Source organism: Bos indicus x Bos taurus, chromosome 11 (assembly GCF_003369695.1).
Source record: "Bos indicus x Bos taurus breed Angus x Brahman F1 hybrid chromosome 11, Bos_hybrid_MaternalHap_v2.0, whole genome shotgun sequence".
Classification (NCBI taxonomy): Eukaryota; Metazoa; Chordata; class Mammalia; order Artiodactyla; family Bovidae; genus Bos; species Bos indicus x Bos taurus.
In genome coordinates, this window is record NC_040086.1 from 11,943,301 (window position 1) to 11,957,480 (window position 14,180).

At 35.8% G+C, this 14,180-nt stretch overlaps 1 protein-coding gene across 2 annotated transcripts in view; it reads left to right on the plus strand.

The window, feature by feature from the left end:
- The window catches only part of EXOC6B (exocyst complex component 6B), a 723,575-nt gene that overhangs the window by 391,891 nt on the left and 317,504 nt on the right, over nt 1–14,180 (plus strand). For both annotated transcript variants that reach the window (XM_027554900.1, XM_027554901.1), the window contains exons 12-15: nt 9,715–9,786; nt 10,734–10,831; nt 12,276–12,381; nt 13,288–13,397. In XM_027554900.1, coding sequence (XP_027410701.1) covers nt 9,715–9,786; nt 10,734–10,831; nt 12,276–12,381; nt 13,288–13,397 — 386 coding nt within the window. The remainder of the gene's footprint in view (nt 1–9,714; nt 9,787–10,733; nt 10,832–12,275; nt 12,382–13,287; nt 13,398–14,180) is intronic.

A 14,180-nucleotide genomic window follows, 5' to 3' on the forward strand; every position in this document is an offset into this window, starting at 1 on the left:
GGCCAAATCCAGGGGAAATTGAGAGTCCAGAAGTTCAGAGTGATACGCTGAAATACATAAGCTGCCTTTCCCTTGAGGTTGCTTGTTAGTCCAATTTGTACTCAGATTTTATAGTCTCTTGGGCCTACCTGAGATAAAGAGTCTAGTATGGTGCCCTCCCCACATTAAGCTGGAGAAACTATTCCTTTCAGGTTAAGAATGTATCTGAAGTAAGTGATCAGCAGTCACAGTTCTTCCCCCAAAGAGATCTTCAGGTTTGGGGAGTTTTATCTTAAATTGTTATCTATATAAATTCTTGGAGAACAGAAAAGGAAGATACTCACTAACTCATCTTATGAGTTGTATGAGGTGTGAGTAATCTTGATAATGAAGCTAGAGAAGGATAGCATAACTCATAAGCTCATAAATATACAGGCTTATTCATAAATATAGTTGTATTTAGTAAAGATAGAAATATAAATAAAAAATAAACCTTTGAAAGGAAAAAGGAAAATTGTCATTTTTGCTGATGATATATTTTAGTATATTGAAAATCCAAAGAAATTTACAGAAAAAATTATTCCAATAAATGGAAGAGGTTAGCATATTCTATGTTGCAAAATTGTCTCTTTATATCCAGGAATAAAATTTGAAAAATTAAAAATTTTAAAAGATAAAAATTGATACAATAACATATATTAAAAGTAGTAGAAATATACCTAACATAATATGTCAAGACCTAAATGGAGAAAATTCAAAAATATTTTTGAGAGATGGAAAGGAATTAAAGAAGACCTAAATAAAACTGAGAGTAATAGCATGTTCAGTGATTGGAAGAGTTATTGTAGATATCTACTGTCTTAAAATTTATCTATAAATTTAATTCAATGCCAATTAAAATCTCCATAATCTTATTTTTGGAAAGATGAGTACCTTTGCAATTAGATTTATAATATTTTTAAGCCAGTACAAAAGCAAAGAATAGCTAAGAGACTCCTTAAGACTGGAGGCAGGTGGTTTTTCTCTACCAAATATGAAGACTCAATTTAAAAATCTTACTAAATCAATACCAGACCCTCTGGTACTGTCATTGGATAGATAGAACAGAATATAGCCCTCAAAAAAATATTTGATATTTATCAAAGACTGTTGCTGGTCAGTGGGTAGAGAACAGACTTTTCAATGAATAGTACTAGAACAATTGATTATCAGTATGGGGGAATTGGAGAAGGAAATGGCAACCCACTCCAGTATTCTTGCCTGGAGAATCCCAGGGACAGAGGAGCCTAGTGGGCTGCCATCTATGGGGTCGCACAGAGTCAGACACAACTGAAGCGACTTAGCAGCAGCAGCAGCATGGGGGAAATAATTATACCAAAAAAAAGTTTCAGGTTGATAAAATACCAAAATGTGAAATGTAAGACCATAAATTCTCTACAAGATAGTGTAAGATAATATCTTTGTGGTTTAGGATATGGAAGAAATTCCTAACTAAAATACAAAAGAGACACTAACCATAAAGATTCATACATTAAGCTACATTAAAACTAAGAAAAAAACAAAAAAAAAAATTAAAGATACTAGATAAAATAAGATATATGATGAGAAATGATATCTTCAACAGAATATCAGCAAAGAACTAACATAAAATATATAAAAATTTTCACTATACATCATCACAATAGAGACAAACATCTCAGTAGAAATAAGAAGCAAAAGATTTACAGTTATTTCATTAAGGAAGGAATTCACTTGGCTGAGAAACATGTGCTCAACTTCAGTGCATCGGTGAAAGGCAGATAAAAACAAAATGAAATAGCATGTAAAAATTAGTAATACAGATGTTGACAAAGATATGAATCATTCAGAACTCTTATATACTACTAAGGGAATAAGTTTAAATTGATAAAACCCTTTGAAAAAAATAGCAGTATCTTCTAATCAACCATCCACATTAACCACAAATTCTTTTACTAACTATATTCCCTTGAAAAACTTGCCCTAATGCACCATAGTACACATGCAAGAATATTCATTCCAGCATTGTTCAGTTTTAAAAATTAGAAATGACTTAAATGTCCATGGTTGGATGGCATCCGTGACTCAATGGACATGAGTTCAGGTGAGCTCTGGGAGATGGTAAAGGACAGGGAAACCTGGTGTGCTGCAGTCCACGTGGTTGCCAAGAGTCAGACACCACTGAGCATCTGGACAACAAAATGTCCATTGGTAATAAAATGAACAATCTGAGTTAAAGTCATAGCATGAAATATTATACAGCATGAAAATGCCCACCCTGCAGCCATATACAGTAGCATAGATGAATTTCACAAGTACAATGTTGAATTATAAAAGCAGGTCAGAAAATTATACATACAGATTTTTATCCATTTACATAATGTTGAAAAAATATTGAGTAAGGCTGAATATTTAGATGGTTACAAAACAATGAAATTAAGAGAATGAACTGACAAGCCACAGATCAGGAGAAAATCTTTGCAAAACACATACCTGTTAAAGGCCTGGTACTGAAAATACATACAGAACTCTTAACACTCAGCAGTAAGAAAACAACCCAATTAAAAAATGGACAAAAGTTCACCACAGAAAATGCTCAAAGATCAAGAAAGCATGTAAAAAATGCTTAACAACATATGTCATCAGTTCAGTTCAGTTCAATCCCTCAGTCGTGTCCGACTCTTTGTGACCCCGTGAACCACAGCACAACAGGCCTCCCTGTCCATCACCAACTCTTGGAGTTTACCCAAACTCATGTCCATCGAGTCGGTGATGCCATCCAACCATGTCATTCTCTGTTGTCCCCTTCTCCTCCTGCCCTCAATCTTTCCCAGCATCAGGGTTTTTTCAAATGAGTCAGCTCTTTGCATCAGGTGGCCAAAGTATTGGAGTTTCAGAATCAACATCAGTCCTTCCAATGAACACCCAGGACTGATCTCCTTTAGGATGGACAGGTTGGACCTCCTTGCAGTCCAAGGGACTCTCAAGAGTCTTCTGCAACAACGCAGTTCAAAAGCATCAATTCTTCTGTGCTCAGCTTCCTTTTTAGTCCAACTCTCACATCCATACATGACTACTGGAAAAACCATAGCCTTGACTAGATGGACCTTTGTTGGCAAAGTAATGTCTTTGCTTTTTAATATGCTGTTTTGGTTGGTCGTAACTTTCCTTCTAAGGAGTATGCATCTTTTAATTTCATGGCTGCAGTCACCATCCACAGTGATTTTGGAGCCCTCAAAAATACAGTCTGACACTGTTTCCACTGTTTCCCCATCTATTTGCCATGAAGTGATGGGACCTGATGCCATGATCTTTGTTTTCTGAATGTTGAGCTTTAAGCCAACTTTTTCACTCTCCTCTTTCACTTTAATCAAGAGGCTCTTTAGTTCTTCTTCACTTTCTGCCATAAGAATGGTGTAATCTGCATATCTGAGGTTATTGATATTGCTCCTAGCAATCTTGATTCCAGCTTGTGCTTCCTCCAGCCCAGCGTTTCTCATGATCTACTCTGCATGTAAGTTAAATAAGCAGGGTGACAATATACAGCCTTGACGTACTCCTTTCCTGATTTGGAACCCATCTGTTGTTCCATGTCCAGTTCTAACTGTTGCTTCCTGATGTGCATACAGATTTCTCAGGAGGCAGGTCAACTGGCCTGGTATTCCCATCTCCTTCAGAATTTTCCACAGTTTATTGTGATCCACACAGTCAAAGTCTTTGGCATAGTCAATAAAGCATAAATAGATGTTTTTCTGGAACTCTCTTGCTTTTTCAGTGATCAGCAAATGTTGGCAATTTGATATCTGGTTCCTCTGCCTTTTCTAAATTCAGCTTGAACATCTGGAAGTTCATGGTTCATGTATTGCTGAAGCCTGGCTTGGAGAATTTTGAGCATTACTTTACTGGTGTGTGAGATGAATGCAATTGTGCAGTAGTTTGAGCATTCTTTGGCATTGCCTTTCTTTGGGATTGGAATGAAAACTGACCTTTTCCAGTCCTGTGGCCACTGCTGAGTTTTCCACATTTGCTGGCATATTGAGTGCAGCACTTTGACATCATCATCTTTTAGAATTTGAAATAGCTCAACTGGAATTCCATCACCTGTACTAGCTTTGTTCGTAGTGATGCTTTCTAAGGCCCACTTGACTAAGGATGGCTGGCTCTAGGTGAGTGATCACACCATCGTGATTATCTGGGTTGTGAAGATCTTTTTTGTGTAGTTCTTCTGTGTATTCTTGCCCCCTCTTCTTAATATCTTCTGCTTCTGTTAGGTCCATACCATTTCTGTCCTTTATTGAGCCCATCTTTGCATGAAATGTTCCCTTGGTATCTCTAATTTTCTTGAAGAGATCTCTAGTTTTTCCCATTCTATTGTTTTCCTCTATTTCTTTGCACTGATCACTGAGGAAGGCTTTCTTATCTCTCCTTGCTGTTCTTTGGAACCCTGCATTCAAATGGGTATATCTTTCCTTCTCTCCTTTGCTCTTCGCTTTTCTTCTTTTCACAGGTATTTGTAAGGCCTGCTCAGACAGCCATTCTGCTTTTTTGCATTTCTTTTTCTTGGGAATGGTCTTGATCCCTGTCTCCTGTACAATGTCATGGACCTCTGTCCATAGTTCATCAGGCACTCTGTTACCAGATCTAGTCCTTTAAATGTATTTCTCACTTCCACTGTGTAATCATAACGGATTTGATGTAGGTCATACCTGAATGGTCTAGTGGTTTTCCCCACTTTCAGTTTAAGTCTGAATTTGGCAATAAGGAGTTCATGATCTGAGCCACAGTCAACCCCTGGTCTTGTTTTCACTGACTGTATAGAGCTTCTCCATCTTTGACTGCAAAGAGCATAATCAATCTGATTTCAGTGTTGGCTATATGGTGATATCCATGTGTAAAGTCTTCTCTTGTTTTGTTCGAAGAGGGTGTTTGCTACGACCAGTGCATTCTGTTGGCAAAACTCTATTGTCATATGTCATCAGGGAATTCCAAATTAAAACAGCAGTAAACTACTGCCACATGCCCAGTAGAATGACTATAATGCTGAAAACACCAAATTCTGGAGAGAATGTGGACAACAGGTACTCTCCTTGCTGGTGGGAATGGAAAATGGTACAGCCAGCTTAGAAGAGAATTTGGAAGTTTATACAAAATGCAACATAGATATAAGATGCAGCAAGTAGGTATACACTATAGGTATTTGCTAAATGTGTTGAAAATGTATGTTAACACAAAAATCTGCCCACCAGTGTTTATAACAGCTTATTCAAAATAACCAAAACCTGGAAGTAACCAAGATGTCCTTTAATAGGTGAATGGATGAACTCTAGTACATCCTTATAATTGAATATTACTCAGTGGTAAACAAAAGAAGTAATCTGTCAACCCACAAAAAGACACGGAGGAAGCTAAGTGCATATTGCTAAGTGAAAGTACCCAAACTGAGAAGGCTACATATTCATAGGATTCCAACTATATGACATTCTTGACAAGGCAAAATTAAGGAGGCAATAAAAAGATAAGGGTTGCTAGGATTTGGGAGAGGGCTCGAGGGATAAATAAGTGGAAGACAGAATTTCTAGGGCAGGCAGTGAAACTATTCTGTATGATATTGTAATGGTGGAATACATCATTATGCTCATGTTAAAACCCATGATTATATAACACAGAGAGGAAACTCTAAATAAGCTATAGAATTTAGTTAATAAGAATAATAATGTGGATAATGTGTCAGTATTGGTTCACCAACTGTACCAAATGTCACCACACTAAGGGAAAATGTTATAATAAGGGAACCTGTGCATGAATGTCTGTATGAAGGGATATATGGGAACTCTGTACTTTCTGTTCAGTTTATCTGTAAATGCAAAACTGCTCTAAAAAATAAGATCTATTAAGCTAAAAAATACAAAGAAAAAAGAATGAAAGAAAGATATGTAATGATTATAATAAATGTCATGATAATGTTTTCCTGAGTGGAAAGGAAAGAAGTTGTTTTTGAGCTTCTGATATGCTGGTGCTGTTCAGTTATGTTTGCCTGGTAAAATTACATGTATAGGTTTTATTTATGTATACTATATTCACAGTTATACAAAATGTGAGAAGGAGGAAAAGGAAGGATGGCAGCCACAGAAGAATATAAATCAAAGATTAATGTTGTTTTATTGAGATTTATGCCTACCAAAATAGAGAAATTTAATTCTAAGATTAAATAGATAAAACTGAATATCATTCTGTGATCAAGAAGACAAAGTCAAATACATAACCCCAATATAGAGCAGAGACACAAAGAGATGGAAAATATTAATGAAAAGTTAAGAAACATGGATAATTGCTGTAGATTTTGGTTGTATTTAGTAGAGATTTAGAAATAAAATATAGTCACAAAGGAGGGACCTTAATAATTAAATGAAAGAGGGAAATTTCCCTGCAGTAGAAAACGACTAGATTACTACAGCTGAAAGGGTGCATCTTTTTGTCAGGCAGAGTAAATGAGGCAGGCAGTTTTCTCATGTCTGAAATGGTGTATTTTAGTTTGAGTGCAAAAGAAAGACATTTCCAAACACATGAGGATACAAAGTTTACTTTTCACCCATCTTATCTTACTGATGTCTTACCAAAAATGAAAAAGAAATTAAAAATACGTGATGGGGTGAGAATAAATAAAATGTGTGCAAAAAATGAGAGTAAAACTCATAGATAAATCTAAATAACTGATCAGTTGTTTGTAAGTGAAAATCACTCAGTTGTGTCTAACTTTGCAACCCCATGGACTGTACAGCCCATGGAATTCTCCAGGCCAGAATACTGGAGTGGGTAGCCTTTCCCTTCTCCAGGGGATCTTCCCAACCCAGGGATTGAACCCAGCTTTGCCACATTGAAGACGGATTCTTCACCAGCTGAACCACAAGGGAAGCCCCCAAGAATACTCAAGTGGGTAGCCTATTCCTTCTCCAGGGGATCTTCCCAATCCAGGAATAGAACCAGGGTCTCCTGCATTGCACGCAGATTCTTTACCAACTGAGCTTTCAGGGAAGCCCATTGTTTGTAAAGTTTAATGCTATTAAGAATCCCTACAAGAGGAGTGGCTTAATGTTTAAAACATTTTTAAAATGACACTACAGATTATTTCAAGTAAACAGTGGACAGAAAGTATCAGTTCATTTCAGTTCAGTCGCTGGGTCGTGTCCGACTTTTTGCGACCCCATGAATTGCAGCACACCAGGCCTCCCTGTCCATCACCAACTCCCGGAGTTCACCCAAACTCAAGTGCATCGAGTCGGTGATGCCATCCAGCCATCTCATCCTCTGACAGAAAGTAAATATGTTATTAATAACCAGTATAAGATAATTTGAAAAAACTAATCCAATGAAAAACATGAAATGATACAAAAAATAAAGAATAAATCATTGAAAATAGAAAACTTAAAATAAGATGGCTAGAATAGGTCCAAATATGTCAGTATTCATGAGAAACATCACAGGTAGAAAGTATTATAGTTTGGTTACTAAGGGAGATTTCTGCATTAAGATTATATAGAAAGATTAAAAATGAAGAATGGGGAGCAGAAAGGGCAATATTCTTCAAGAACACCGGATTGAAGTTAAAGACTGTTAAACGGGAGAAGAGAGCAACATTTTGTTTTGATAATACTTTTAACCCATCAAAAAGACCGTATACCATTTACTGGAAACGAGCAAGCATCAGATCAGATCAGATCAATCTCTCAGTCGTGTTCGACTCTTTGCGACCCCATGAATCGCAGCACGCCAGGCCTCCCTGTCCATCACCAACTCCTGGAGTTCACTCAGACTCACGTCCATCGAGTCAGTGATGCCATCCAGCCATCTCATCCTCTGTCGTCCCCTTCTCCTCCTGCCCCCAATCCCTCCCAGCATCAGAGTCTTTTCCAATGAGTCAACTCTTCACATGAGGTGGCCAAAGTACTGGACTTTCAGCCTTAGCATCATTCCTTCCAAAGAAATCCCAGGGCTGATCTCCTTCAGAATGGACTGGTTGGATCTCCTTGCAGTCCAAGGGACTCTCAAGAGTCTTCTCTCCCTCTTCAGTGCTTGGGATGGATGGAGGTGTTTCAGCTGGCTTTCAGCTCTTGTTAAAGGTGCAATTTCTAATTAAGTGATGTTTCCTGGCCTGGGCTGCAGGCATACTAACATATATATATGGAATTTAGAAGGATGGTAACAATAACCCTGTATATGAGACAGCAAAAGACACACTGATGTATAGAACAGTCTTTTGGACTCTGTGGGAGAGGGAGAGGGTGGGGTGATTTGGGAGAATGGCATTGAAACATGTATAATATCATGTATGAAACAAGTCACCAGTCCAGGTTCGATGCACGATACTGGATGCTTGGGGCTGGTGCACTGGGACAACCCAGAGGGATGGTATGGGGAGGGAGGAGGGAGGAGGGTTCAGGATGGGGAACACATGTATACCTGTGTTGGATTCATTTCAATATATGGCAAAACCAATACAATATTGTAAAGTTAAAAAATAAAATAAAATTAAAATAAAGAGTCTTCTCCAACACCACAGTTCAAAAGCATCAATTCTTCAGCGCTTATCCTTCTTCACAATCCAACTCTCACATCCATACATGACCACAGGAAAAACCATAGCCTTGACTAGACGAACCTTTGTTGGCAAAGTCATGTCTCTGCTTTTGAATATGCTATCTAGGTTGGTCATAATTTTCCTTCCAAGGAGTAAGTGTCTTTTAATTCAGTATGTATATAAACAAAAACTGATAGTAGTAGGAGGAGAAACAGAGGCCACACCACTTTGGGAGAATTCAACGTGCCTTCTTTAGGAATTGAGGAGTTAAGTAGAGAGCAAGTAACCAAATTATACTTAAGAGAATTTGAATATCAAAAGTCACTGAAAAATAGTGACATAATATATCTTTGTAAAGAAGATGCCTTCCAAGTCATTTCAGTTTTCAAATTTTTTAAGAGATTATACATTGAATTTGTTTGTAAATTTTATTTTCTTCTGTATTATATTTATTTTCTGTGTTCCTTGCATTGTTGTTTCTTTTTGTTGTTTAATTGGACTTACCTGTGATTTGTCTCTCATACTGATTTTATGTTTAACTTGAGTTTTTGGTTTCATTGATCAAATCTTTCATGTCTTCTCTGTGTCATTAATGTCTGCTTTTTATTTTATCAATCTCTCATTTGTGGTTTATTTTGGCTTTTTTGGCCTGCTTCATGAGTTGAGTTCTTAGTTTATTATAAGTCTTTTATGTTTTCTAATGTTCACATACATTTTTTAAATGGCATTAGCTGAATTCTATAAGTTTTGATATGAACTTTTTTGTTTTTTTACTATTTGTTTTATTTGTTTTTAATTAATTTTATTTTATTTTTAAACTTTACATAATTGTATTAGTTTTGCCAAATATCAAAATGAATCCGCCACAGGTATACATGTGTTCCCCAGTATCAGCTTTGATTTCTTCTTTAACCAGACAGTTATTTAGAAGTGTGTTTTTAAATTTCCAAAAGTTAAACATGTAGGTCATGGATTATTGGAGTCTTACTCATTCTCCCCTGACTGTATCTGGTGTTAACCTTAAACCAGGAAGGCTTTCCAGAGAACCTGCACCAGGTGAAGCGTTAAGTAATTGAATAAATCAAAAGATAGTTTTGTTTTTAATAAATATGTTTTTCCTCATTGTCTTTTATTTCCTTTAGTCTTACTGCTCTGATCCAAACCTCGTGTTAGATTTGAAGAACCTCATTGTGCTTTTTGCTGACACACTTCAGGTTTGTGGCTTATATTTATGTGATCTTAACCTAGATGAGTGTTTCATCAGCTCTATATCCTTTGATTGTCTATCTAAGCTTGAGTAAGTATCTTTTTCTTTTTAGTTGTGTTTCTTCTTTTCCTAGCGCTAGATAATTTTTGTCTCTTTGTAGCATTTCCTGGTCATCACCTTGTCTATTATGTTCTCATAATTTGTTCTCATCCCCCCTTTTTTTTCTCAAAGCAAATTGATTAAATGAACTCACTACGTTAGTTCTTAAACTATTGTCTTACCTACTCTTTTGAGTAATGATTATTGATATGAACCACATGTTATATTCAATAGAATAACATTAGAAGTGGGTAAGATTGGTAGCATTCTCATTTTCTGACCCTACTCTTAAAAGTTGCTAAGAGTTACAGAAGGAGTTATAGGGAAAACTTCATTGACAGTTATATCCAATATATATTAATTTTATTTTTTATTATTTTTTTTAATTTTTTATTCCTTTATTTCTCATGTGTTCCCCATCCTGAACCCTCCTCCCTCCTCCCTCCCCATACTATTCCTCTGGGTCGTCCCAGTGCACCAGCCCCAAGCATCCAGCATCGTGCATTGAACCTGGACTGGCATCTCGTTTCATACATGACATTTCACATGTTTCAATGCCATTCTCCCAAATCTTCCCACCCTCTCCCTCTCCCACAGAGTCCATAAGCCTGTTCTATATATTAATTTTAATGTTCATCTTTTTATTATTTTCTGACTGGTTCAAATATTTTGGTATATATCTTTTAATTATTGAGGATAAACACTAGATATTAGGTGGGAATGGAAGATTCTTGTATCATGGTTTTATTTAAATTGTTGTGCAAAGAACAAAATTATCTTTCAGTGCCTAATCTCTCTCATGTTGTTTAAAAAAATCACCTTATAAAATGAAACTTTTTTCTTATTTTGTTTCAGGTGTATGGTTTTCCTGTAAATCAGCTTTTTGACATGCTATTAGAAATCAGAGACCAATATAGTGAAACTTTGCTAAAGAAGTGGTCAGGTATTTTCAGGTGAGAGATTATCTATAGTTGTGTGTGTGTGGGCATGCATGTTTGTACACTCATCTTTATACATACGGGTTTTCAGGTATAATAGGCAACAAGTGTATGTGGCTCATTTTTTTTTTTAGGTCTGATTCCAATTATGATTGGGAATTCAATTAAATAGTGATGGTATCCCAAATAAAGTTCCCAAGATATTCAAACTCTGGATATTAGTACCTTCTATGTGAGGAGTCCCCAAATCCCCAGATTTGTTTCATTGAATAAATGGCAAATACCTTGGTTCATACCAACCAGATCACCTTGTGTCATCTTAATTTGATTTTTGATTTTCTCTTTGGGGATCATGCCTAATCTATGTCTCACTTGTAGGATAGTGGCTTTTGAACCCTTTTGAATAATTTAGCTTTTTTTTTTTAACTTGTTTGAAGACTCACTCATGTTATTCCTCATCTTCTTTACTCTCCATACCCAAAGAAGAGATCTATTACAATCTAATATTTGAAGCATATTATTTAAATAGTTACTGCAACATGCATACAAAAATAAGAAAATTATTGTATTACATCTCCACTTACAAATATTTCCTTGGACATGTTTTCCTCACACATAACTCTTGTCAACTCACTTGCTTCTTCTTTTAAAGTGATCTTTCTGCTTACTGCAGGACCACTTCCCCAGATCAACTTTCTTTGTTTTCAAGTTCTTATAGCTTTAAGGTATTACATTGTCCCATTAATCTTACTCTTCACATTTTATAAACATATAGCTAATAATTATGTAGTGTAACTCATTAGTATATTCATATAAATATTTGTATTTCTAAAAAGTCCTGTTTATTAATGATATAATTTTCTTTAGGGGAGATTATCTTTGAATATTAGTACCATGATATATCCAAATGCATCTGATCTGAAGCCTTCAGTAAATTTCTTTTTTGATTTTGGTAGTATGGTCTCTGCTCTGGAGAATTCCTAGTCTAGTTAAGGACACAGAACCTTTGGATGAAGAAAAGTCATTCTTAATATAGAGCAGTAGATGAAGTACATGAACATAGTTTGATAAAATTTTTTTTTTTTTTAAGAAAGCGTATAAAACCTCTTTGCCTTTTCCAGAGCTCACATTTTTTTGTTGTTGTTGCTCCTCATTTGCCTTAAGGCTTCAACGTGTTGCCTTGAAATTTTCTGTCTGAGCTATAAATCTCAAATACTATGAGGTCATCTTTATATTTGTGTTCCATTTGTTTTAGAATGCAATTTCCCTTCTGTGTTTTTTTTTTTTTAAGATGTCCTTACCTAAGACCAAATAGCTGTACTGTAAAAGGAATAGATTAGGGACTAAGAAATGTTCATTCTGAAAGTTACTTGTGATCACTCTACTGATGAACTCACCTGTCTTTCCTTTTTTACTTTATCCCTCCCTCCTTTCCTTTCTTCTTTTATTTTCTTTATAGAAACATACTTGATTCTGACAACTACAGTCCTATCCCAGTAACAAGTGAAGAGATGTATAAAAAGGTGATAGGACAATTCCCATTCCAAGATGCAGAGCTGGAAAAGGTAAGGAACACTAAAGTAAACTTCTCTGATTTGACATCCTCTTAAAGCTTTCTTTGTATCAGTCTCATTAAAGGCATAATTTCTAACTCAATGAGTTAGGAATCTAAAACAGTTTCAAAGGATGATTTTTGGGCTTAGGGGAGCCAAAGTTCCTGTTTGGAGAATCAATCAGTAAATGGCTTTGGAGTATTGTCACCTCCAAAGTGTTGAGGAGATTTCTGGCAGTGTTTCCTTTTGACTTACACATTGAAATATTTGCTTTTCTTATACTTTGAGGACATTTTATCCCCAAAATATACAGTAAAATTTACCTTGCTATATAATTGTATTGGTTTTGACTGTGCTTTGTGGTGTATGTACTACCACAACAATGTTGCAGAATAGTTCCATGATTCCCCCAAATTCCCTCATGCTATACCTTGGCTTCTGTCTATGGGGTCACACAGAGTCGGACACGACTGAAGCGACTTAGCAGCAGCAGCAGCATACCTTCTTAATCAATTACTCCTCAAGCCCCAGCTTTTGGCAACCACCTATCGTTGCTATCCATCTACTTTTACCTTTTCTAAAAGGCCTTATAAATAGAATTATATAGTGTGTAACCTTTTGAGATTGGCTTCTTTGACTGAAGATAATGCTTTTGAGACTCATCTAAGTTACTTATTCCTTTTTATTGCTGAGTATGTATCAGAATTTGTTTATCAGGTTTTACAGGATGTTAGAATCATTTATTTAATTTAATCTTATTCTTTTTAGTATTAGAAAACTTTCACAAATATGTTTTTAAAATGTAGAGTTGTTAAGAAGGCAGTTCCTGGTATGCAAGAAAATCTCTTTTGTATTTTAGTTAGTAGGTATTTTCAATGTATGCTCATTTGTAACTTTCATTAATTCTTGCTTTTACAGCAACCATTCCCAAAAAAGTTTCCATTTTCTGAATTTGTGCCAAAAGTTTACAACCAAATTAAAGAATTTATCTACGCCTGTCTGAAGTTTTCAGAAGATCTTCATCTAAGGTATAGTATGAAATAATGGAAGTGCAATAGATACTGAGATTATGGCTCTATATACATAAATATTCTGGAATACTTTTGATGTTCCCTTCAGTTCCAAGTTTGAAAGTCTTAATATTAGCCTTGTATGGTATGCCACTGCCCTATTTATATGGTCAGGTTATAAAAAAGGGAAGTTGGAAACTCTTGAATAATTTCTTTTCATATTACTTACTTTATTCTCTACTGTTTTCTTTACAGACTTGCATTTCTAGTGAGAATTCACTAGAAAAGAGTAGTATAATATTCTGGTTTTTACATTATATTGATGAAATGTTAAGGCCAGTAGAGGAGTGGCATGTGAAATTCTTGCTGTGATCTCCTTGCTATCCAAAGGAATCTCAAGAGCCTTCTCCAGCTTCACAGTTTGAAAGCATAAATTCTTCGGCACTAAGCCGTCTTTATGATCCAGTTCTCACATCTGTACATGATATTGGAAAAACCATAGCTTTGAGTATGCAGACCTTTATCAGCAAAATGATGTCTCTGCTTTTTTAATATGCTGTCACATGAGGTTTGTCATAGCTTTCCTTCTTTGCTCTTTGGTTCCTTCACTTTTTGCCTTTAGAGGGATATCATCTTCATATCTGAGGTTGTTGATATTTCTCCTGGTAGTTTTGATTCCAGTTTGTGATTCATCCACCCTGGCATTTCGTATGATGTACTTTGCATATAAATTAAATAAGCAGGGTTTTTGTTTTTTTTAATGGTGTGGATGGGGAAACAGTGGCTGCCTTTATTTTTCTG